Raw genomic sequence first — 26,331 nt, 5'->3', positions numbered from 1 at the left:
CCCTGTGTCCTTGTATCTAACTGTGTGTCTGTAAGTCTTTTTCTTGGCTTCTCTGATTTCTGTTGCTCTGATGCTTTTTTTCTTTTGATCTTTGGATGACTTCTCTAAAGAATTCTCAAGCAGGTTCTGACAGGAAGTGGACCTACCTAAATGTGCCTGATGCTGACTCAGACACTGTGAGTTTTCAACCTTTCTTTTTTGTTCTTTCCAACCATACTTCACAAATTTCATGGCCTGGGAACTATGATTAAGCAATTTGTCCCATATTTATCTTTTTCGGACTTATATACAATTAACCAGAGGTTATCTTTTAAAAGATTGATGAAGTTATCAGAACCCAAGTATTCCAATTCATTAAACATTGGAATCCGAACACCACTCAAAAGACACATGGTCTAAAATGATGTATTGTCAACAAAACCTTTGAAGTAAGCATCTATTTTAAATCACAGCCTTAGCTTGGTTAAGAGCATATGGTTTAGTTAGTAGTAAAATTGCCATAGCTGTCTTAATTTCTCACAAGCCTCCGTATTTGCGGGTTCCTAAATTTCCTTCTATCCACAGGGGCCCTCTGCTTACAGAGGATTTTCTTTGAAAATGTGGCTACAGAGATGTGGTATAGACACAAATCAGTGATACAGGGAGGTAATCAGGTATGGTGGGGCAGTCCTCAGACTAGAAACCTGGAGATCTTGCTTTATTTCTTGGCCCTACCAACAATTTTTGTGAGCCAGAATTTTCTCATTTGTAACATGAGGAGGTTGGGGCTTATTCTTGAAACCTTTGCTACTCAAATCTCCATGGACCAGCACATTGCATCACTTGGAACAGATACCCCAAAACTTTCTCAGTTCAAAAAACCCCACCCCTAGTAATTCTTTCCTGGCACTCCTACACTAAAAGTAGCACCTGACTAGTCCATTTATTAAGTAGTTAGACCCAAACAATTTAATAAGCACTGTATCCTAACAACTAACTAGCCATTTGAAAAAAATGCTACAAGTAAATGGAAAGAAAAATAGTATTTTTATTTCATCCTTAAATAGCACCTATTACTTACCACTAATAGGATATGTGTGCCTATTGAGCACTACACAGTTACCAAATCTTGGAATCTGATTGGACATCACTACTTTCATTTCCCATTTCATATTCATTTTTGTGCAATACTTGCTTTTTGTTGCAGCAACTGCCAAAAACTCAGCTTCAAACAACTAGGAGTTCATTGAAAAGAATAAAGCATGGCTTAATGTTGACACTGTGAATTACTAGTTAGTAGCTTACATGGTGTCTGATAGGTGGTGTTGTGTTTCCCTTGAGAATTTAAAATCTTTCTGTGATTCCCCTGTGAGTTTGCTGTGGTGCTCTGTGGTACCTCGATACACAGTTTGGGAACTGCAGGCCTAGGAGTTTGTTAGAACAGTCAAATCTCAGACCTCACCCTAGACTGAAGAGAGAAGCATTTTCTTTTTTTTTTTTTTTTTTTTGAGACGGAGTCTCGCTCTGTCGCCCAGGCTGGAGTGCAGTGGCCGGATCTCAGCTCACTGCAAGCTCCGCCTCCCGGGTTCGGGCCATTCTCCTGTCTCAGCCTCCTGAGTAGCTGGGACTACAGGCGCCCGCCACCTCGCCCGGCTAGTTTTTTGTATTTTTTAGTAGAGACGGGGTTTCACCGTGTTAGCCAGGATGGTCTCGATCTCCTGACCTAGTGATCCGCCCGTCTCGGCCTCCCAAAGTGCTGGGATTACAGGCTTGAGCCACCGCGCCCGGCCGCATTTTCAGTTTAAAAAGGTATCTGGGTGATTTCTATGCAATTAAAGTTTGAAAAGCACTGCTCAAAGCCACCTGCTAAACATGAAAATTCTGTTGCTTTGTTTTAGGAATAAGAAAGACAGATTAGGTCACTCACTGACTTTCTTTAAGCTCTAATTTCCAAATAATTATGGAATTATTGGTCTGCTCTTGCCCGTGAAGAAGCTTAGAAGACATGTGACCACATCACCCACATCCTGTTCTTTAGTCAGTCTCTACTCCCAGAAATTGGTGGAATATAATGGCTTTTACCAAAAGCAAAGTACAAAAAAGAGGACAGTCTAAGGTCCCTGTGTACTTACTGTAGTCTTGACTTCCCAGCGGTTCACAGAAAAGTGGTTTTGAAACTATTGGGTCCGCCGTGAAATACCTCCAGGTGGTCTTTTGTGACAGTTACTAAGATACACGGTTTTCACTTCTAGTGCCAAAGCGTAATTTTATTACATTTACAGTAGTCACCTTTATCCACAGATGATACATTCCACCCACCCCAGTGGATGCCTGAAACCTCGCATAGTACCAAACCCTAGCCAAGAAGCACCAAGGTCACATCTTCACTTAAAGAAAGCACTTTTGGCTTCTCTTTGACGTATATAAATTACTACCATCATTACTCTTAACACTTTGTTAAGTCATTATTCAGTAAAATAAGAATGAGTTGAACACAAGCTCTGTGACAGCAGGACAGTCAATCTGATAACTGAGACAGCTAAGTGACTAATGGGCAAGTATCATCTACAGTGTGGCTCCAACTGGACAAAGAGCGGCTTCACATCCAGGGTGGTGGGATGCAGCAGTATGATGTGAGAGTTCATCATGCTACTTGTGAACCCTGAAAATCTGAGGCAGGTCTCAGTTAATTTAGAAAGTTTATTTTGCCAAGGTCGAGGACCAGCACCCCTGACACAGTCTCAGGAGGTCCTGACAACATGTGCCCATGGTGCTCAGAGCACAGTTTGGTTTTATACATTTTAGGGAAACATAAGACATCAATCAACATATGTAAGATGAACACTGGTTGGGTCCGGAAGGGCGTGACAACTCCAAGTGGGGAGGGGGCTTCCAGGTCATACGTAGATAAGAGACAAATAGTTGCATTATTTTGCGTTTCTTATTAGCCTTTCCAAAGGAGGCACTTAGATATGCTTTTATCTCAGTGAGCAGAGGGGTGACTTTGAATAGTATGGGAAGCAGGTTTGCTCTAAGCAGTTCCCAGCTTGACTTTTTCCTTTAGCTTTGTGATTTTGGGTGCCCAAGATATTTTCCTTTCACATATTCAAAAGAGCATACAATTTAAAACTTATGAATTGTTTGTTTCTGGAGTTTTCCATTTAATATTTTTGAACCGCAGTTGATCATGGGTAGCTGAAACTACGGAAAGTGAAACTGTGGGTAAGGGGGACTACTGTACATTAAAAGCTGTCTCATGTCATTAGAGTCTTGTCGAAAGCCTCATTCATTCTGGTAGATTTGGACTTTTTTAAAAAACTTTTTTCCTGATTGGTTGGTGTGTGATTTTATTGTGTAGTGGTATATTTTGTGGGCTGCTACTTTATACAGATTTACAAAGCCATGGTCTCATAGTACTCGTGTAGCCACACAGCTAGCTACTCAGTTGAGGGAAATCGTGGAAGCTGTGGGTATGTGATGTTCTTCTGGCATGTCCTTGTTAAAGCTGCAGTTATGGCTCCCCAGAGACTGATGGGATGCTCCCTGTAGGTGTCAAAGAAAGCAGTATGTGGCTCCTGGTAGCACAGAATATGAGATAAGCTATTCTTTGTCCCGGTCAATGTATTCTACACCTTGTAGTAGATTGAACTTGAGTCTACCAGTGAAAATGGAGAAAGCTGCAGGGATGGAAGAGAAGTGAGATTTGAAATGCCTCAATTACCCTGTATTCATTAGTAGAAGTGAGTAAGCAAAGGGTATTCTCTAACCCAAGAAGGAAATGCTTCCCCTCTAAGCAAGTTTTCTACCTTTTTTTCCTGACGGTACTAGCTCTGTTGTCTTTTCTCCAGCTGGGATTTTATACAATACCAGCCAAACAAGTGACTCTTGTTTTCTTTCCTCACCCTAGACTTCCGTGCTCATTAGAAAGAACAGGAACTATAATTGAATGAAGTCAGTTGATTCTGTGAAGAGATCATTAGAATGACACTAGATGCCTTTTTCCATCTTGTTTATTTCAGACCAGTCTTAACAGCATGATGAGTGTTTACAGTGAAACCGGAGACTATGGCAACGTGAAAGTCAGTGGTGAAATCCTTCTCCATATCAGCTACTGCTACAAAACTGGTGGGCTCTACATTTTGGTCAAGAATTGCAGAAATCTGGCCATAGGAGATGAAAAGAAACAGAGGACAGATGCGTAAGCACATAGCATGTTCCTCAGACTATTTCAATGACTGCCTTTTTTGTCTGTATGTGTGTTTCCTTTTCAAAAGAGTCTTAGCATTCTTCTTGATTCAGTCTTCTCAGAGAGTTGATTGTCACGTTCCTCCTATACCACACTTCTGGATATTCTCTGAAGCACATGTATGCTGGTTGTGTCCTTGATTAACTGATTTTTAAAACATAATTCCGGATTGACATATTTGAAATTTACACAGAGGCAGCTCTTTGAAGTAGAATGCTGACATGTTGGCACACCCAGGATATACAAAAGCATCTTGTCAATTTTTATTCTGGGAAATCCTCCAGAGAAAATTACCAAGCTGTTACCCAATTAAACAACTCAAAAAGGCAATTATGAGGCTCTCAGGATTCTAGAGATCAGCCTGGGAGGGCAGGTATGGACCATGGCACATTGGAGAGAAGCTAGATATAAAGGTGTGTCAGGGGTCCTCAAGACCACTGCCAGGTTCAATGATTCACTAGGAGGACTCAGGACTCTGCACGCAGTTATAATCAGCAAAGAGGCACATGGGGCAAAGTCCGGGGGAGATCAGGCTCAAGCTTTGCAAGGGTCCTTTCCCAGTGGAGTCACATAGGATGCATTTAATTCCTCCGGCGATGAGTTCTGACAACACTTGTGAAATGTTGTCTACCAAGGAAGCTTGTTAGAAATTCAACTGGTCACATACCAATTTCCAGTCTCTCAGAAGGAAAGAATCTGTTCAGCATAAGCCATTTTCTTTGTACAAACAATTTAGGAACAACGAGCCACTTTTATCCGTTCTGGGAATGGTGGGAATCCTCCTGAAATCCAAGTTGCCAGGTGCCACCCAAGGGCCATATTTGCAAGCAGGCATTTAGAAGAATGATAGTCTCAGGCCCACTATGTTAACCCTTTTCTGCACAGTAGATGACCTAGGTCCAATAAATAACTCAGTGAACCTGGTTCCAAATACCCTGAGATAGACAAATGAGTGGATTCTGACTACAAATTGGTCCACCTGCCTCCTCAACTAAATTTCAGAAGGCTACAGGACCCATGTAATTATTTTGACTAGCTTGGAAAGGGGTGTTCTAAAACTCAGCAGGTATTCTGTAGAACTCTGGTAGCATCTTATACATTTCAACCTCGTACACATCTTGTACATTTCTGAGTTTGCTGTGGTACCCTGCTTCAAGAGGCTCTTGAGATAGCTCAAGCTAAAGTGTTGGGTAGAATTGCTATCACTACTTCAGGTTGTCGTTGTTTATTTTGTCTTTTTCACTATTTTCTTTCACTCACCCATTACCATTGACCCCACTTTCTGACATCAGAGGGCAAGACTAGGAATAGAGAAGCATCTAATCCCAGAAAAGTTTGTGAGACTGTTAACATTAATAATGTATTATATTTGTTGAGTAGTACAATACGGTAGCTCCTTGGATGTGTCAACTAATTTAATCCACAGAAGGCCATCAGTTAGACACTGTTATTTTCCCAGTTTTACAGATGAAGAAACTGAGGCACAGAGTGGTTATTTAGTAAATTCTTGAGGTCACCAAAACCTCTGAGGCATGGAGTGATTCAAAACCAGGTGGCTTGACTCCAGAACCCACACTCTTTTATCATTATACTTTACCACTTCTCTCTTATGGAAGGCCCAGGGTTCTCATTTTAAGGTATCCTCTCATATAGACAAAATTCTCTTTGGTATTTCCTCTCATGCACACTGGCCCTTTGCCCCTTTTATTCACAATGAAGTCTTTGAACATTTCTTGCAAATAGATGTTTCACAATAATTACATTTATATTTTCTTACCTATAGTTATGTCAAGTCATACCTTCTTCCTGACAAGTCCCGGAACAACAAGCGTAAGACCAAAATCAGAACAGGCACCAATCCAGAATTCAATGAAACACTAAAGGTAAATAAATATGGTCTCATAGTAACTCATGTGATACTGTTCACAACTTCAGTGGTTTAGAAGTAACTACACAGAATATTTTTTTTGCATGTCAAGGCTTGTATATGTTTTAGAAAATTAGAATTTGAATAAATTAACATAATACCCTTGACTTTTCTAACATCTTTTGAGGAAACGAAAACACTCTTATTCTGTTTATGTCTCTGCTGCTACTGAATTTTAACCTTGAATAGAGATGATCCAGCCAAACTGCATCTGTGCTGATGCATCTTGCCAAAAAAATCGGTTTTACCCTTGGGCAAACAGTGCTTTTTCTGACTTCCTTAAAAGAAGTTTGTCACAGTTTTGACACTACTTAACAGTCATTTTGCACACATTCATTGTTCTGCTAATATAGCATAGATCTATACTGTTTGTTGTTAGGATTTCAGAATTTGACTAAATATAAGTATGTGGTTAACGAATAGTGGAAATGAAGAGCCAGATTTGAGAAATCTCAACAAAAGTGGCCTAGATAAAATATAGCCCAATCCAGCTCAATGATCCAGAAAATAGGAATCTCTTTCCAATGAGCTTTCACATAATTAACCCCTTCCCTTGCTATGGACCAATCTGGCCTGGTAAGAAACATCCAGGGAGAATGGAATGAAGAAATTATTGCCAATTCTATGGAAATTTATGGGCTTTTGCCCAAGAATGATGGAGGCAGAGTCCATTTTAGGAGGAAATTGGTAAAGACAGAAAGCCATGAGCCTGCATGTGTCAGTGGGAGCATGTGTGGAAGCAGGAGCTAATATTAAGACAAAACAAACTGACAAATGAATAAATACAGGCAGAGGGTATATTCAATGGCCGTAACAGGATTGAAAAGATGAGCCCAAATACAGGGAGAGGGTAAATTTAGGAAGCAGGGAGCCAAGGTTAATTATGACAATAACAGCAAGAACGAGAATAGACACTAATCCAAGATCAGGAGTCAGTCAGTCTGAAGTGTGTCCCAGATGGTGGTTGCATAGAACAAGCAGAAGGTTGGAGGGTGTGTGAGCATGTGGCCCTGGATAGTGCTGTTACCAAAAAAAAAATGCTAGCCCAGCAAACAGCAAACAGAAAGATCTTCTTTCTGTTTAATATACATGTACACCTTTTCACCTCTACACTTAGGCTGGACTTTATAAAATTTGGTGTTTGCGAGTTTCTCATTGTCAATTCTTTTCTGGATTTGGGGATTCTCATTATGAATAAGATAAGAAAGAAGTTGGAGAATTTATATATTAAACCTTGAGTTTACAAAGTAGGTGTGAAAAAATAATTAAGGAAAATGAAAAACCAATAAAACTGGAAAGAGGATAAGCTTCATCACCTAACACTTTGTATACAGTGTCTGGAGTTTACCTCTACCTCAAATACTACCTCAAATATCTTTCAATGCTAAGTCTGGCACAAAATGAGTTTATGGCATAGAACTTCAATTGTAGCAGAAACAAAGAAAAACAAAGAGTTTTCTTTGGGTTTGTTTTGTTCATGTTACTGATGTATATGATCTGAAAGATGTCGGAAGTAAATTTCAACCTGTCCTGGAATTGGATAGAGCCCTCCTTGTGGAATGTAATGTTGCAAATCTCATTTGCAGTACACCATCAGCCATACCCAGCTGGAAACAAGAACTCTGCAGCTGTCAGTCTGGCACTATGATCGATTTGGACGTAATAGCTTCCTCGGGGAAGCAGAGATTCCTTTTGACTCATGGAACTTTGAAAATCCAACTGATGAGTGGTTTGTGCTTCAACCCAAGGTAGGAAATGCTCTTAGATCAGTCAGTTATGCAATGATACAAGTTATGAGCGAAATTGATGTCATAGGCCTAAAGAACTCGAAGACTTTCAAATTTCAAGTGATAATCTGCAAAAAATTTGTACAGGAAATTTTGGAATAATATTATAAAAATGTTGTAAATCCACCGCTTTGGAAATTCTTTGTCAATATAGGTCTTTTGTATAATGAAAGCCACATAACCATATATATTTTTTGCTAAAAATGTGTATTATTTGACAGTCTTATTGGATAACTGAAAGCAATACATTATATGATCTTATTAGAGAGTCTTCACTTTCACATAGGCAAAACCAAATTCATACAGCATAAACAATCTCAAAACATTACCTTTATTTCTCATTCTCCACAATTCAGACCATAAGCAGGAGTGATCTTGCCTTTGCTTATACGAGGGAATAACCAGTAGCTAAAGTATCTGATTTTCTTATGTTCCTACTTTTGGGATTCATGACCCAGGCCTTGAGTTACATTCAGAAAAAAAATCTTAGAGCTGATAATTAAATGCCAATACTGTATAGCATGTTCTAATCTAGACCAACAGTGCCTTGGATTCACTTTAAGTGACTGGAGTCTCTATGCATTTACAGTACTTTTTAAGCCAAAATAGAGGTGAGTAAAGGTCACATTTATGCAGTCAAAGATTATTCTTTATATACAGAAAGGCAAAAACACATTATGATGAAGACAGTGGACTCAAATCAAACTTACTTGGTTCAGTCCTGGCTTCATGACTGCCCATGTGACCTTGGGCAAATTATTTAACTTTTTATGCCTTAGTGTCCTCAGTTGTAATATAATCATTGGATGTAGCTTATAGGTCTGTGGTGAGGCTTGAATAAACATTGTATACATGGCTGTCAGCATTTTATCTGGAACATTGTAAGCTCTCAGTAAATGTTAAATGGTATACATGTGACTTGGGAGTCCTTGTATTGCAACTGACAGAAACTCCAGCTCATACTGCTCAAAATATAAAGGGAGATTATTGGCCAGCAGTGATTAGGCATGGCTTGATCCAGATGTTCAAATCTTATCAAAGTCTTGGAATTTCTTGGTCTCTCTTTTTAACTTCATTGGCTTCATTTTCAGGTTCCATGCAGTATTGTCCTCCCTGACTAGCTCCAAGCATGCCTCTCTAATGACTACAGTGGCTGAAAGCCTTTCATCTTTGCATCACACTGTTCAGAAGAGGAGAGAGTTCCTCCTCCTCCAATAGCCAAATCAGCGCATTGGGTCTGGTTCTCCTAATTATAATTCTATCATTTGCCTATTCTAAGCTAATGACTGTGGCCAGGGAGGTAAGATGCATTAGGTGGCTTAAGACAATCAGAATATACCCTGGTTCTGAAGGAGGGAACAATAGCATCCCTCCAGTCAATTTCCCGGAAATAGTTGAAGGACTTTGCTGGAAGGATATGTAAGCTCTCCTAGACCTCTCCCAGACATCCTTTGTGCTTAGAAATCAGCATTTTCCTCAGTAATCACTTCCACATTGTCGATGAGTGATTCACAGCCTATCATAAGAGGGAAGCATCTCTGAGTCTTTCTGAGCCTACTGAAGGTAGAAAAGTTCGGACCGCATTCACTGTGGAATACCATGGGCCCTCTGCCAGATCCTCTTAGGTTCCTAACCATGTCTGTTAGGAGGTTCGCCGCAACAGCCTCCACCTGAGACTCTCTTTAGAAGACTTCCCTCGGGCTACTGTAGCTTTTTGCCTACATAGGCAGAAAGCCAGAAGTCCTGGGAATTTTTGTACCCGCTGCCACGTGACAACCCTTCATCAATAACTGATAGGTGGGGGAGTATGAAGGCCCACTTCCTTTACTGAAAGTGGGGAAAAGCTCCAAAGTGTTACGTATAGTACCACCTCAGGTAGAAGCTACCTTCCATGGAATTTTGCCCAAGGTTAGACTCGTCCCTATTCTGCTTCCCATATCGCTTTACTGGTTTCTCTAAGAGAACTTCCTTAATAATTCACTTGCATACAAATCTTCACCTTCGAGTCTATTTCTGAAGAACCCAACAGAAGTTAGTATCTCTAACCTCTGCCATCTTCCTCTGCCCAGCTTCCTCTGTTCTATATAGAAGAAAAGCTGAAGACTCAGACGTGCTTAGATACCATGTCTTCTGAAAACGCGGAAGACAGGCACAAAGGCATGCTCTATAGGCTGCCTTGTGCTTCATTAGTGGCTCATCCTCAGGCTGAGCTGGGCTCTGTGTGGTTGGTTATCAGCCAGCTATGTAAAGTGGCACTTCAGTTTCAGTTTCCTGCCTTGGTCATTTCAATGCAATTGTCACTCCAGCAGCTGCAGATGTAGTATGAGCAGCCTTGGAGACTTGACGTTTCTTGTAGATTATGCAGTTGAGAAGGTGAAACGTGAGTTACAGGGACTGATTTCCCTAGTAATAGGGGATCCGAATTAATAATCCTTAATAATTCAGAAATACTGACATACTTCTGCACTAGGAGTGCCAGAAAGGCATGGTGCCTTATTGCTTATTGACTCTGTTAGCGAAGGTTCCTCAATATCTATCTTTGCATGGGTTAGGTCCTACAGTGAAAAGCCAGTGAGGAGGCTGGTGCAGAGAAAGAACTCAAGATGCCAAACGTACTGTAGTTTCACAGTATAACTTCCATTTTACTTCATGGTATGGGATTATTTATTAGCTGTAAATCATTATCCTTCTGAAAGTCATGTCAGGTAGTTAGACAAGAAAGTTTTATCAGTATCAATTGCCTTTCAAGCCTTCCCAGAGTGTGCTATTATAAACCAAGGACATCTGAAAATCAACAACAAGATTAAGTGATTTTCCAAAGAAACATTCTCTTATTCTGCCTTCAGACAGAGAGTAAATGTATGTTCCTTCGGAATTATACTTAGCTTAAAGGCTCTCTCTCTTTGTTGGCAGACTTTTGTCTGTAATTCCTTACTCCATGTTACACCTGTAAATGCACTGGGAGTCTCTTCCTTACTCCAGTGGAAAGTGGACCTCTCTTTTTTTCAGAAAGCAGAAGGTGGTGGGTGTCATCTGCTTATTTCACATCCCTGCTCAGGTAGTCTCAGTGGTTTCCTACTGCGTTTGGATATGGCTTGAATGAATACTAACCCTCACCCTGGCACTCAGTGTTCTGTTGAATGGCCCGGCCTACTGTAGCAGCAAAAGATGTTAGTTCTCTACCCATCCCCATTTTCTTGCAAACAGGGCTCCCAATTGCTTTCACTCCCACCAGCCAACCCCTGTCAATCATTGTAGGAGGGGAGCCCTCGGGCTGCTAGAGAGGGCTTGGTTTGCAGGCCAGAAAAGCCAACATAGCCTGGGTATTTAAGTCTCCTGGGGGTGAGCAGATTCTTGATCAATGACTGGTGGATTAAGGAGCATCAATACTCCCACGTTCTTGCCTCTGATTAGAACAGCTCTGAAGCGTGATCTGTCACATCTACAGAATACCCCTATGGGACTTAACAAAAGTTACTCTCCATGGAACTTTGCCTGAAATCACATCCTTAAACCTCCTTCACTTTCAGTCCCCCTTCCCCAGTACCCTTCCTAGTAAAATACTATAACTTAAATTAGTGCCTTAGCATCTTCTGGGAAACCCCGAGTTGACACCTTATTTCCATCCTCCTTGCTACTACCTCCCTGTACACACTCCCCCGATCACATTTGACTTTCTGTCAGTCCCTAAACATATTCTACACAACCCCCATCATATTTTGCTCTTACTGCTTTCTCAACGTGGACTAACCTTCCCAATCCATCTTCATCTGTCATCATGTCTCCCATCCTTTAAGGACCAGGCAAGAGCCACCTGTTTTTCCCAATCCGGATTAATCTCTCTCTTCCCATAATAGTTTCTTTTTACTTGTGTTGGAATAACTGTCACCATTGAACTTTCTGTATAGTCGAAACATCTTACATTGAACTTTCTGTATAGTAGAAACCCTCTTCCCCTAGAAATTACCACCAATAGTAGGTCAGTTAATAGACAACATCACAGAAATCACCCACATACAAACACACACACTCAATGCATTTCTTTTATTTTTAATTATTTGGAACTAACACATAAAAATTGTATATAGTTATCATGTAAAATGTGGTTTTTAAATATGCATATATTATAGAATGGCTACATCAATCTAGTTAACATATACATTACTTCACATAGCATACTTTTTTATGGTCAGAACACATAAAATTTGCTTTCTTAGCAATTTTCAAGAATACAAAGCATTGTTATTATTAATAACTATGGTCACCATGTTGTAAAAGAGATTCTTCAAATTTATTCCTCCTATCTAGCTGACATTTTATTTTGTTTGGCCAACATCTCCCCCAGTTCTGCCCACCCCCAGCCCCTGACAACCACCACTCTACTCTCTGCTTCTATTAATTCAACTATTTTAGATTCCACTATTTTAGATTTACATCTATTTTAGATATAAGTGAGATCATGCAGTGTTCATCTTTCTGTGCCTGGCTTGTTTTAATTAACATAATGTCCTCCAGATTTATCCACGTTGTTACAAATGCACATGACAAGATTTTATTTTTTAAGGCTGAATAGTATTTCATTGTGTATATATACCATATTTTCTTTATCACTTCATCCATTGATAGACAATTAGGTTGTTTCTATATGTTGGCTATTGTGAATCATGCTGCAATGAGCATGGAAGTGCAGAGATCTCTTTAAGATACTTATTTCATTTTATTTGGCTATATACCCTGTAGTGGGATTGCTAGATCATATATACGGTGGTTCTATGACACTCACTGTATTTAGTCCTTTTGATAGTAGCCATTCTAACGGGTATAAGATAATAGCTCATTGCGATTTTAATTTGCATTTCCCTGGTGATTAGCGATGTTGAGCATTTTGTCATACACTTGTTGGCAATTTGTATGTCTTCTTTTGAGAGATGTCTATTAAGATCCTTTGCCCGTTATTTAATTGGATTATTTGTTTTCTTACTATTGAATTGCTTGAGTTCTTTATGTATTTTGGATATTAAATTATTTAACTTAAACTATATCAGATGTATGATTTGCAACTATTTTCTCTCATTCTGCAGATTGTCTATTCACTCTGTCAATTGTTTTCTTTGCTCTGCAGAAGTTCAGTTTGAGGCAGTCCTATTTGCCTATTTTTGCTTTTGTTTCTTGTGCTTTTAGGGTCATATAAAAAAAATTTCCCAGACCTATGTTATGGAGCTTTTCCCCTATGTTTTTCCTAGTGGTTTTACAGTTTCAGGTCTCATGCTTAAGTCTTTAATCCACTTTGAGTTGATTTTTGTATATGGTGTGAGATAATGGTCCAATTTCAATCTTCTGCATGTGGATGTTCAGTTGTCCCAACACTGTTTACTAAAAAGACTGTCCTTTCCCCATTGTGTATTTTTGGCACTTTTGTTGATAATCAATTGACCATAAATTTATTTCTGGACTCTCTATTCTGTTCCATTGGTGTTATGTATCTGTTCTTATGCCAGTACCATGCTGTTTTGATTACTATAGCTTCCCAATGCATTTCTTAAACATTTATTTTTAACTTAAACCAAATAAATGTACATTCATTTGCAAGTCTTCTAATACAGAGACAATTAATTTTGTTTGAATTTCATTCAGTAAGTAAAATTCTGCCATATATTCCTTGCATAAATTCTCCTCCTAATGCATCATCATCAGCAGATTCAAATTTGAGTTTTTTTCCCGAGTGAAACAAGAACATAAGAATACTTTCAAAGTAAACTAAATGCAAATTCTTCTCAAAAATTTATGATTTTTTCTAACCTTTCATAGATTCAAGCCCACATATAATCCAACAGCAACTTTGTTTTCAAATCTTTAGTTCTTCTAAAGTATTCAACAGAATTGTTATAGTAGCAGCTGTCTTTTGCACTCATCAATTTATGTGACATTAAACTATATAATTACAATCATAAATATGCCTGGCCTAAAGAGCTTGGGGGACTAACTAACGCAGCTGACTCTCAGTGTGCATACAATTCAACTGATGGGAGCAGATGCATGTTCTTTGCAGGAAGGATTCTGCTATTCACTAGGGATGAAGAACACTAATTAAACCGATGAGTCAGTTAACTAAGTGTGAATTAATAGATCCTGCTACTGCAAATATGTCTACTACATAGACTGAAAACTCATTGAAAGCAGGGTCTGTCTTATGTGTCCCCACAGCACTTAGCAAAGTGCCTTATAAAAATGTAAGCATTCCATATGTGTTGGTAGAGTTGAATTGAATATGATTGGATTCTGCTAACTTTTTCTAAGTAATAGTTGGTTGGATAATGACAATGGTGTTATGCCAGGAGAGGGTGTTGCTTAGGAATTTCCTGCCAAAGTATAAGTATCAAAAATACCCTAAGACATTAGACATGTGCAGACTGCAATATGACTCTCCACTTTAATTTTTTGTATGTGATTATAATGCTACAAGCTTCGTCATTATTGTGTTCTCCTTTCATAAGACTTGAGGTCTATATTTATACGGGGTCAACAGTATATTTTAAGCTAAAAACCAATGGAATGTTGGTAAATCCCAATAATGCATGTTTTTGATCTCTAGTAGCACACTGTATATTAGTATGTGATTCCTACACATATCACTTTTTCCTACCCGAAGATCTCACTCAAAAAGCCAACACAGCCTGCTCTGGTTAACTATTGCTGTATACCAAACTACCTTAAACCTTCGTGGCTTACAGCAAGAATTTATTCTCTCTCATGATTCTGTGGGTTAACTAGGCTCATCTAGGTAGTTCTCACGTAGGGTTTATCGTGCCACTGCAGCCAGATGGTTGACTGAGGCTGATGTCATCGAAAATCTCAACTGCATTGATTGTTCGAATTGACTCACTTCCATGTCTTACACATGATGTTGACTGCTGGCTGGAAACTCAGCTAGGCCTGCCAGCTGGAGCACCTACGTGCGGCTTGTCTCTGTGGCTTGGGCTCTCTTAGCATGGATTCCCAGAGGAAGCATTCAGAAATATCCATTCCAAGAAAGAAAGTAGAAGCTGTCGATCTTAAGACCTGGACCCCAAAACTGGCACATTGTCACTTCTGCCATATTCTATAATACTAGTCAAAGCAATCACAGAGCCCACTCAGACCCAAGGAGAGGTCACAAATACCCCATCTCTCATTGATGACAGTACCAAAAAAGTGGTAACCATCTTTAATCTGTCATAACATCCATTATTATTTTCTACTTATGATACTCACCTAAACTAAAATTTACTGAGATTGTCAAAACAAAAAGAAGAGTCCAGTTACAAGGAACTTGATCTAAAATAATCAGATTAAATATTAGATGGATAGTCTATTTTACCATATATTCTCATTTTTGCCCCCGGTAAGAAGGTTGAATAAAATATTTCAAGCATTTTTCCCACCCTTACTAGTAAGTTTTACTATCACCAGCAGGAAAGAAAAGGGAAAGTCAGGCAAGGATTCCTTTTCTTTTTAATAGTCTCAGTATGTTTAATTTTTTTTTTACTATTTATTTGCTTATTTATGCCAAGTCTTGAACAGTCTCTGGCTTAGCTATGAGTGGGCTAGGTTTCTGAACTCTCATTCTGCCCTCTCTGAGAGAGCAGTTCTCTGCTCTTGACTCAGAAGTCAGATCTCTAAAGGAAAACCTTAACAAAAGTTTCCTTTCCTGCTCTACCTGTGAAAGAACTCAAAGTTCAGTTGACTCAATGGCAAGTGGGAGACCTATGGAACAGAGGTTCTGGGTGCATGTGCACATTGATTTTCTTTAATTTGAACTTTATATTTTGAGATGATTGTAAATCTACATGCAGTTATAAGAAAAACTACAGAGAGATCCCATGTACTTATTACTTGATTTTCCCCAATGGTAACCTATAGCAAAGCTGTACTATAATATCAAACCAGGTTTTGCTTAATTTTTTAAAGGCAGGGCCTCACTCTGGCATCCAGGCTGGAGTACAGTGTCAAAATCATAGCTCATTATAATCTCAAATTTCTGGGCTCAAGCTATCCTCCCACCTCAGCCTCCCAAGTAGCTGGGACTACGGTGCATGCCACCATGCCCAGCTACTTGGGGTCTCACTGTGTTGCCCAGGCTGGTCTCAAACTCCTGGGCTCAAGCGATCCTCCCACCTACACCTCCCAAAGTGCTGGGATTACAGGCATGAGCCACTACACCCAGCCACAACCAAGATATTGACATTGATATGATCCACCAATTTTATTCAGAATTCCCAGTTTTGTACTCATTTGTGTGTGTGTGTGTGTGTGCACGTGTGTGTGTATATTTAGTTCTATGCAATTTTATCACCTTTATAGGTTTGTGTATCTACTACCACAGTCGAGGTACAGAACAGTTCTAATACCACATGTGTCCCTCAGGTTGACCTTTTATAACCACATCTAACTCCCTCCCACTACTCACATCCCTAACTTCTAGCAACCACTAATCTGTTCTCCATCTCTATAATTTTGTCATTTCAAGAATGTTACTTACATAAATGAAATCATAAAGTATATGTCATTTTAAGACTGGCTTTTTTTCACTCAGTAGAATTCTCTAGAGATTCAACTTGTTGCATTTATCAATAGTGTATTCCATTTTTATTAATGAATAGTATTCCATGGTATGGATGTACCACAGTTTGTTTGACCATTCACCTGTTGAAGGAAATCTATGTGATTTCCAGTTTTTTACTATTACAAATAAAGCTGATACAAATATTAGTATACAAGTTTTGTGTGGATATAACTTTTTCATTTCTCTGGGATAAATGGCCAAGAGTGCAATTTCTGGTTAGATGGTAGTTGCATGTTTAGTCTTACGAGCAGCTGCCAAACTGTTTTCCAGAATGACTCCACCATTTTACATTCCCACCAACAATGTTTGAGTGAACCACTTTCTCCATGTTGAATTTTGATTATATGAATTACCAATATTGCTTTTAACAGTTGAAGACTGGCAGCCCCATGTGAATCAAGCATTATTGCCTACTTTTCCCTTCTTGATCACTTGGGAAAGCCTTAAAAGACATCAAAGATGACACGGAGAAGTAATTTCTGGAGGTACTTTCAGTGGCATTTTTATTCCTGCTTCTTCACATCCCAAACTATATATGTAAACTCAGTGATAGGTCCGGTCATCAATGCATCACAGGTGCTCAATATCTATTGACTGGCCAAATATAAGTTATATGTCTTCTTTCAAATTCCTTTTACTTAAATGTTAAAGGTTATATGTAAATGCCTTCATAGAGTTTTCCAGCCTTTCTTTTCTCTTACCTAAGGCATCTCTTAAACCAATGAGAGCCAACAGAGTTGAAATGGGAATGGATTGTCACATTTATACCACCAAGTAAATACTGCACATTCAAATGTGGACTACAATACTAAGCAAATCATTCATACTCTTTCAATGTACTTGTTTCTCCTTGGCCAGGTGGAGTTTGCTCCTGATATTGGCCTTCAATACAAAGGAGAGCTGACAGTTGTTTTACGTTACATTCCCCCGGAAGAGAATCTGATGCTTCCGCCAGAACAACTCCAAGGTAGAGTAAAAATCAGTGACTTTGATCAATGACATTCTGTTTCTAGAAGTGTGGTAGTAGGAATCAGGGATTGGTTGCATTCTATGTCTTTCATATTACACAAACAAAACATAAAGGATTAGGTGTCACTGTCTTTTGGGGAAAGTTGAGATGTGTATACCGTATATGGAAGAACGCAGGATTCTTACAAGGAAAGGACAAAATTCATACTTAGAGATCAGACTTGGTGGTCAGATTTGTTTTCTGTTAGTCCCAAAAATATAGGATCTTCCCCCAGGGCTGGGGGAAGGCAGGCTGCTGGGAGGCAAGCATAGGAAACAGCTCCATGGATTTATGACATTCACAACTATTCAGGGAGTCTTGATGAGGAAGTTGTTCTAGAACACAGGATTTAAAGGAATAAATCAGATGGAGTCAATTTACAAATCTCTCTTCTCCTTTGTATTAAACTGTTATTGCATTGCTATAAGAAATACTCAAGATTAGGTAATGTATAAATAAAAGAGGTTTAATTTGCTCATGGTTCTGCAGACTATGTAGGAAGCATAAAACAGGCATATGCGTCTGAGGAAGCCTCAGGAAGCTTACAATTATGGCAGAAGGTGAAGGTAGAGCAGGGGTCTCACATGACAGGAGCAGGAACAAGAGAAAGAGAGAAGGTGCCACATACTTTTAAACAACCAGATCTCACAGGAATTCACTCAGTATCGTGAGGACAGCACCAAGGGGACGGTGCAAAACCACTCATGAGAAATACACTCCATGATCCAATCACCTCCCACCAGGCCCCACCTCCGATAGTGGGGATTACATTTCAACATGAGATTTGGGTGAGGATACACATCCAAACTATTTTGCCCTTCTTTTACCATCAACTCTTGCAGGCAGCCTCCTCTGTCCTCCCATTGACTATAACTCTTTTCAGTGTGAGCTTGTGCAAGTAACTCACTATCTCCTGACCTCAATTTCCTCACTTCAAAGGGTTGTTGTGAAGAATAAATAGGTTCATATATGTAAAGTGCTTAAAATAGTACTAAATAAACATGTTGGTTGTGGTACTGGTTTATATCATTCATGTTGAACGTATTTCATAGAATAGAAAAGTGAGGTGGAAAAGAAATTTCTCTCACCCTAAAATGTAACTGCTTGGGCTGTAGCCTCTAGAGCTGACTCTGACTAAAACTGACTATTTGTAAGACTAAACTATCAAAGGGAGTTATGGAGTTTTCTCTTTCGGAGTTGTGGTGTGTGTATATTGCTTTCATCATAGTTATTTCTCACTAAGAGCAGGAATGGTGCTCCGGAAAACTCTTAGGCATTCCATGCCTTTATACCCTGTGAAAAGATATGCTTTGTAAGGGAGTGTTTAAAGTTTTAAATTTATTTGTTCATTTGTTTCAACAAACACAAATGAAAGGCCTATCCGGAAGGAATCCAATGGGGGCAAAAATGGTTAAATGAATAAAAATATACAATAATGTAAAGGCCCAATTCAGTCAGCAAATGAAATATATCTTTGTATATGATCTTTGTAAATTTTGAAATGGAACCCATGATTTTTCTATTTTTTTTTTTCTCTCTCCCCACCATTCCCTCATTTTGGTGGCTGACACAGGAAATAAGACTTTTAAAAAGGGAAAGAAGAAGGAGTCACCTGTAATCTCTGGAGGAATACTAGAAGTGTTCATCAAAGAAGCAAAGAATTTGACAGCAGTGAAGTCAGGAGGCACTTCTGATAGCTTTGTGAAGGGGTAACTTTGTTTTAGCCCTTTCTGGATGATACTTAATAAGAGATGAAAGGATCTGTGATCCATAAGCCAGTGGTGGCTGTGAACCTTCCGTGTTCTGTTTACTAGAAGTGTATGGGTGAGAACTACCCTTAAATGCTGGCTCTTACATCTAAAACAACACAAATGTTGAGGGAACTGCTGATTCTAGCAGTCACTCTGTTTCCAACATATTTCAGGAATTCCCATCATTCTTACTTTCAAGACAGGCAACTTTTTTCTGTAAGATTCATTTGTTGAAAAAGTGGAAAAAATATGATTTTCTAGGTGTAATGTATTTTTATTGTTCATTATTATCATTTTGTACTGGCAATGTGCAATGATAACCAAAATATCAGATTCTTGATATTTTTCTCTCTTGTGGGAAATTGTAAAAAATAGAGATGTCAGAGCATTCTTGCTGGACTTATCCACTGTCGAGTGCTTTGGAGAGGCTCCAAGACCACCTGCTAGACATTTGTGCCCAAGTTGTGGAGCAAAGGGCAGCTTCTTGAGGGAATGCAGCCCTTAAAATATATACTCTTGCCCAACTCTAGGCAACTCAAACATCAAATCCCTTTTGATTTCTGACTATTGGATATTTTTATCTTGGAAATTGAAGAACTAAGACTGCAAGGTTATTTTTCATTCATTTGAACACACACAAAAATGCACATGTGCCAAGCACCAGGTGCTATGCTTTCAAAAATGAATAACATATTATCCCTGCCTTCATGGAACTCCATAAAGCACATAAAGTAAAACAAATTCCCATGATGCCAGACCATGAGGTTCATTCTTTGAGTCAGATGGCAATATTGTTCCTCTTCTCATGCTGTGTTAGAAAAGTGTATTTTTTCCTACAAAGAAATGGTTTGGGTTCACTCTCACATGTTCTAACTTTGCCTTTTTGTTGTTTTTTTTGTTATGTTGTTTTTTTGTTTTTGTTTTTGTTTTTGTTTTGAGACAGAGTTTTGCTCTGTCGCCCAGGCTGGAGTGCAGTGGCACCATCTCAGCTTACTGCAACCTCCACTTCCCAGGTTCAAGTGATTCTTATGTCTCAGCTTCCTGAGTAACTGGGATTACAGGTGCGTGGCACCATGCCCAGCTATTTTATTTATTTATTTATTTATTTATTTATTTATTTATTTATTTGTATTTTTAGTAGAGGCGGGATTTCACTACATTGACCAGACTGGTCTCGAACTCCTGACCTCAAGTAATCTGCCTGCCTCAGCCTCCCAAAGTGCTGGGATTACAGGCATGAGCCACTGTGCCTGACCACATGTTCTAACTTTGGTAAAGCCAGTAGTGGGGAGAAGCAGTTCTGGGGCCTCCCCATTGGTGAGTGTGTGTGCCTGAATCCTGGCACATCTGCCCTTCACTCTTTCTTGCAGTATATTTGAGCATAGAAGAAACGCTTTCTTTGGATACTGCAGTTACAATTTGTGTCATTAGCCCTACCATCCAGTGTAAGCCTGTGCTGCTCACTGTCTGGTGGAATGAGGAGATGGCTCCCAACCCGTGGCCACATTGTGACCTTGCAGCGCTACTTGACTTCTTCTGGAGCACTATTCACTTTATCTTGTGGAAAATTTATAAAGCAGAAATAATAAAAGACTATTTTTGTTCTAGAAAGAAAAACAAAAGCCAGTAACTTTCTGGTAAATTCTATCTATAATAATACTTAAACATTAGGCTGATTCTAAAAAGACATGAGATTTTTTTTAAAGACAGTGAGGGAGCAAGAATAGACCCTCTGTAAAGTTTAATAATATAAAATATATCCATTAACAATATTTCTGGCTGTGAGCCAAAAGAACAGTGGCTTAAACAAGACTAGTTTTTTTTTTTCTCTCTTACATGTAAACAAAGACTGAAGGTAAGGTCTCCAGGGCAGGTATGGAAGCATCATGATTATCAGGGACCCAGGATTTTTCCATCTCATTATGGTATCCACCTAATGGGTTAGGATAGCTGCTCATGTTTCAGCTATCCCATACAAATTCCAGCTGACAGGACACTTTCCAGATGTAACAAGTAGTTTTATAAGCACTGCTTCTTATATCCCAATGGCCAGAACTCAGTCACATGGCTATTCTAGCTGCAAGGGAGGCTGGGGAATGTAATCTTTATTCTGGGCAACACTGTGCTCAAATAAAAACACAGAGTTTTTTAGAGGAATGTAAGGAGAGAATGGATATTAGGAGATAATCAGTCTCTGCTTGGGACATGAAATGAAATCTTAAGTGACTGAATGTATCTTCTTTATTGTAAAGTCATTTGTTTGTAGCACTTTTCATTTTTGTTCCATGTACTAATTCCATATGTACGTATGTCTTCTTTTCTAAAGTATGCTCCCTGAAGGGGGAAAACAGCCATTTTTATCACATACCTAGAGCCTCATACAGTGTTTTGACCATAGTCGAGAAAACCTAGGATACAGGTGTTTTATTTGAAGAGATTTCAGGAAACGCCAGTGAGGAAGTGGAGAAAATGAGACAAGGAAGAAAGAGAAGTTGATTAAAACATATATTAATGGGCAGGTTACCACTGTGGGCAACTGCAACTTGATTCCATTGGGGAAGCAGTGAGGAACTCTGTGGAATATACCTTAGGATTGTCACTTCGAGGGACAGGGAAGCTGGGGAATTATCCACCAGTTTCTCAAACTCATCAGTTAAAGGTTGCCCCAGGGGCATTAAATTCCAAGTAATCCCAGAGTTTCCTGCACATAAGCTGAGCCAGCTAACACAATATCAGATAAATTCCTTAATTAGAGGAATTTATTCCTTGTGTCAAAAGACACAAGCACTTGAGGTAGGAAGCTGAAAGCATATCAGGAACTTCCCATCCTGCTGCAAGTCAGCTCCAAGGAGGGCCAAAAAGATGTGAAGCAGGGCATACAATAGTGTCTATTGCAGGAGGTATTTTCTTTTCAAGATGGAAGGAAGGACGAAAATAGGATTAGAAAGGAGAATGAGGGCATTAAAGTCATTCCACTATATAAATCCAGATTTAAGCATATAGAAGCCTGGGAAGAAAAATCAGATAGACACATCACACTTGCGTGCACATTGACATTTTCTGTCTGCTGTCTTACTGATGGTTTGATTGTTTTTCCTCCTGCAGCTACCTGCTCCCTGATGATAGCAAAGCCACCAAGCACAAAACTCTGGTAATAAAAAAGAGTGTTAACCCTCAGTGGAATCATACATTCATGTTCAGTGGCATCCATCCCCAGGATATAAAGAATGTTTGCCTAGAACTTACCATCTGGGACAAGGAGGCCTTTTCCAGCAACATTTTTCTGGGAGGAGTTCGTTTGAATTCTGGAAGTGGTGAGGGATTTGGGGACCCACAGGGATGATCTGTGACTGGGTCCGTTTGGGGGCACTATTCTTGCAGGTGTGATGTGCAGTGGATATACATACGTAGTTTCAGCTAAATCCTGAAATTACCACAAATGCTTCATTCCTTTAGCTAAGGATCTATTCATTGTTAAAATACAAATATAACTACACTACCTTTGTATCCTTAGGCTAGAAGATTGGAAGATATAATGTTGACATTCAGTCCTTTCATAGACTAACATTTACACTTTAGTCTAAGTGAATTTTAAGTACTTTCTTGGACCTTGCTTCAGATTTTGCTCAGAAGATGATTACCAAGACAGCACAGCCTTCTGATAGGAGGACAGCGACTTTCAAGACCAACATTACTTCATCATCTTCTCAGTTCTGTCCAGCACTTGCAGCTATTATTCATACTGGTTGAATTGAAAAGAAATCATTTTTTCATAAAAATAACATCAATGTTGTTAAAAACAGATCAAGGAAACCCACCACTGGTGCCACAAGACACAACTGTAACAGGGTGAATTGGAAAAGGGATTACAGTAGTAGAGCACGTGCAGTCCCCCTAACTCTCATTATCCCATAGCCTAAGCCAGACATAGATGAGACCATCTGCATACACCATGGTAAATATTTCTGTTGAGGAAGGTCCTATCACTATGATAATTACTTATTTATAGATTAAGGGGAGCCAAGAATATCTATACCACTAAAAGGAAAACTCCCCAGGTCAGAAAAGTGTCCTTGTTAGAAAAAGAGAGCCAAATTCATTCCGTTCTTCTGTCATGTTAGCACAGTCCAGATGAACCAGCTCTCTGCTAAAGTAGGGAGGAAGTGAGTCACCAGGGCCACCCTGATTTGCCTCATATGGCCTAGGCATTAGAGAATAGTGCAGGCTGCAAATGATTGATTCAATTCTAACACCACTCACTATATATACTAAGTGAGAACAAGCCAGTAAAAGGTACTCTGGTCAAAAGGCCCCCTCAGAAGTTGATAGATGCCTTGCAGGAGAGAAAAACATTTCATGTGTGACATATAATGTTCCCATTTCGTTTCTTCAGGTGTGAGCCATGGGAAGAACGTGGATTGGATGGACTCTCAGGGGGAAGAGCAGCGCCTTTGGCAGAAGATGGCCAACAACCCTGGAACTCCTTTTGAGGGTGTACTCATGCTTCGTTCCAGCATGGGAAAGTGTAGACTCTAGAGGGACCAGTTCTCCAAGAATGAGGCCACCAGGGCCTATCTGGCTGTCTTTTCCTACCAGTAGCAAACTGAGACCTGGGATTCTGCTTCCCTGCCATTTCTCATCTGACAGTATCGGGACATGAAGGGAGAGATGTCAGTAGTATGAACATTTAGGGTCTTGTTGAGTGCCTAAAAAACATATATTTTCTTCCAATCAGGGCCTTCTTGATTGGATGATAGAAAGTGTACTACTCTGTCCTGTCAATGAGCAAATTGTGCAAAGGTTTATAGGGTTTATACCATAAAAGAAATGGCACAAGCTCATTTGAAACGACAATTGAGATTGGGGTCCTCCATTTGCTAATTATAAGTTACTTTAGATTTTCTCAAATCCTTTGAAGAGAAAGGGGACCACTGAGAAGGTAGATCACTTGAAAAGTTAGAAGAAATGATACTGGCCAACTGTTGCTCACCCTAGGAATCCACATGCTCTCAAGAAGGCATTGTGGGGATGGTTGCTTGAGCAAGGGGGTTGTCCTGTTATTGCAGCAAACTTGTGGATTAACCAAGTAGTATTTCAAGATGGACTGACAGGGCTTTCTATGATTACTGTATAATTTATCATCTAAATCAGTTTATTTTTGAGAACAAAGAGAGCTAAATAACTACATCAGAACAATTGATGTTGATTAGAATTGACCTGGGAAAATTGGGATGTAGGGTTACCCTACTGATGACCTAAGAGAGCTCTGTTGTAAACATTTATTTTATAAAATGTTCTAAGCCATTAACTAAAGGGGAATGAGAAATAATGGTCAATTGATGTACCTTTTCACATTGTGTTCATTGATGAGACTAGTTTAATGAAAAAGGAGGTACTCTACCTGCTATTTTACTTCTGTTTCTCTTCTGCCCTGTTATGGGAGAGAATCAAGGACTCCATCTGCTCTCTCCCCCTTGTCTTCTCCTTCGTTGAGTTTTTCTTATCTCCTTTTGCAGTGGTTAACCATTGTCACAATAATGCTGAATGAAAAAAAACACACCAAATGTCAGTGGCTTAAAATGACAATCCTTTTTCTCATAGTTCTGAAGACTGGCTATGGCACCTCTGCTTCCTGCTACAGGCCTGAGGTTCTAGGTTGGCTTCTTATGCCTCATCCTCTTTGAGCCCAAGGGATAGCCAGAGCATCTGGATGGCAGAATTGCAATAGGATGAGCCCCACTGCTCGGGTACATTTTCAGCCCCTGGTTGTGTCATGTCTACTGATATCTCATTGGTCAAAGGAAGTCAGATGGCCAACATGAAGAGGCAGGGAAATATGCACTGCCCACAGTGATGCCATGACAAGAGTGAGGATGCAGGAAGGGATGAAGAATTGGGGCCAACAGTTCAATCTACCATATCTTCTCTCACTTGGAATTCCAGATGCTTGAGCCACGAAACTTAGATGCAAAGAAAGTTAAAGCTAGAAGGAACCTCAGGCCCAGTTCCTCATTTTGCAGATTCCAAACGTGAATTTCAGAGAGCTGAGATAACTTGCCCAAGGCCATATAGAGGCTGTGACTAAATCTGGACTTAAATGCAGGCTATCAATCTTAGGCCAGTGTTCTTTTTTCACTACAGTCCTTGGCATAATGCTATGCTTATTAAGGTGGATAAGAGGGCATATGTCAAGAAATTTGAAGCAGAGTCCGATTACTTGAGCATGAACATACCTGACCAAGGTATGTTCTGGAGTCATATTCTAGCCTCTGAGCTCATTTTTTTCATATGAATTCATATAAAATCCTCGAAAGTTTAGAAACTGAGTTTTAGTAGTAACAGAGCTAGAATCAGCTTCAGGCTTATTTCTGCTAGTTGTTCCATATTTCTAGATTTCCTCTTGAATTTTGAAAACTGATTTAAGAATATATTTAGTATTATTATTAGTAAGGGAATAAGCAATCCAATTTCAATTTTATTCAGAAATAGGTCACCTAATTCTAGAAAATGGTTATTAGTCTAGTGTCGCTTAGCAAGGTACTTAAAAGAAAAAACTGCACATATCCCTGTGCTGCACTTCTTAAAAACAGAAAACAAAAAGTGTAAGATCATCATTGCTTCCCACATAGGAAAAATAAAATGTCTTCAGACTTGATGTGACTCATTCTGTCTTCAATTACATTTTTAGGGGAGGTAAGAGGGTGGTGATGGTGAAATCTGGAAGCATATCTGGAATAGACACAACAAAGTGGATTTATTCATTAATAATAAATATGAAGGCTGGGCGCGGTGGCTCAAGCCTGTAATCCCAGCACTTTGGGAGGCCGAGACGGGCGGATCACGAGGTCAGGAGATCGAGACCATCCTGGCTACCACGGTGAAACCCCATCTCTACTTAAAAAAAAAAAAAAAAAATACAAAAAACTAGCTGGGCGAGGTGGCAGGCGCCTGTAGTCCCAGCTACTCTGGAAGCTGAGGCAGGAGAATGGCGTGAACCCGGGAGGCGGAGCTTGCAGTGAGCCCAGATCGC

At 39.5% G+C, this 26,331-nt stretch overlaps 1 protein-coding gene across 8 annotated transcripts in view; it reads left to right on the top strand.

The window, feature by feature from the left end:
• The window catches only part of LOC105463245 (synaptotagmin like 5), a 243,625-nt gene extending 217,589 nt beyond the window's left edge, over nt 1-26,036 (top strand). For 7 of the 8 annotated variants that reach the window (XM_071089131.1, XM_071089130.1, XM_071089128.1 and 4 more), the window contains 8 exons: nt 111-176; nt 3,999-4,177; nt 6,009-6,108; nt 7,739-7,900; nt 17,400-17,508; nt 19,124-19,259; nt 22,407-22,615; nt 23,695-26,036. In XM_071089131.1, coding sequence (XP_070945232.1) covers nt 111-176; nt 3,999-4,177; nt 6,009-6,108; nt 7,739-7,900; nt 17,400-17,508; nt 19,124-19,259; nt 22,407-22,615; nt 23,695-23,837 — 1,104 coding nt within the window. In that variant the 3' untranslated portion in view covers nt 23,838-26,036. The remainder of the gene's footprint in view (nt 1-110; nt 177-3,998; nt 4,178-6,008; nt 6,109-7,738; nt 7,901-17,399; nt 17,509-19,123; nt 19,260-22,406; nt 22,616-23,694) is intronic. The other variant, XM_071089129.1, reaches the window with a different exon arrangement.
• The last annotated feature ends 295 nt before the right edge of the window (nt 26,037-26,331 follow it).

This window comes from Macaca nemestrina, chromosome X (assembly GCF_043159975.1).
Source record: "Macaca nemestrina isolate mMacNem1 chromosome X, mMacNem.hap1, whole genome shotgun sequence".
NCBI classification, from domain to species: Eukaryota; Metazoa; Chordata; class Mammalia; order Primates; family Cercopithecidae; genus Macaca; species Macaca nemestrina.
Note: the sequence above shows the minus strand (reverse complement) of the source record. Positions and strands in the feature narration are given on the sequence as shown.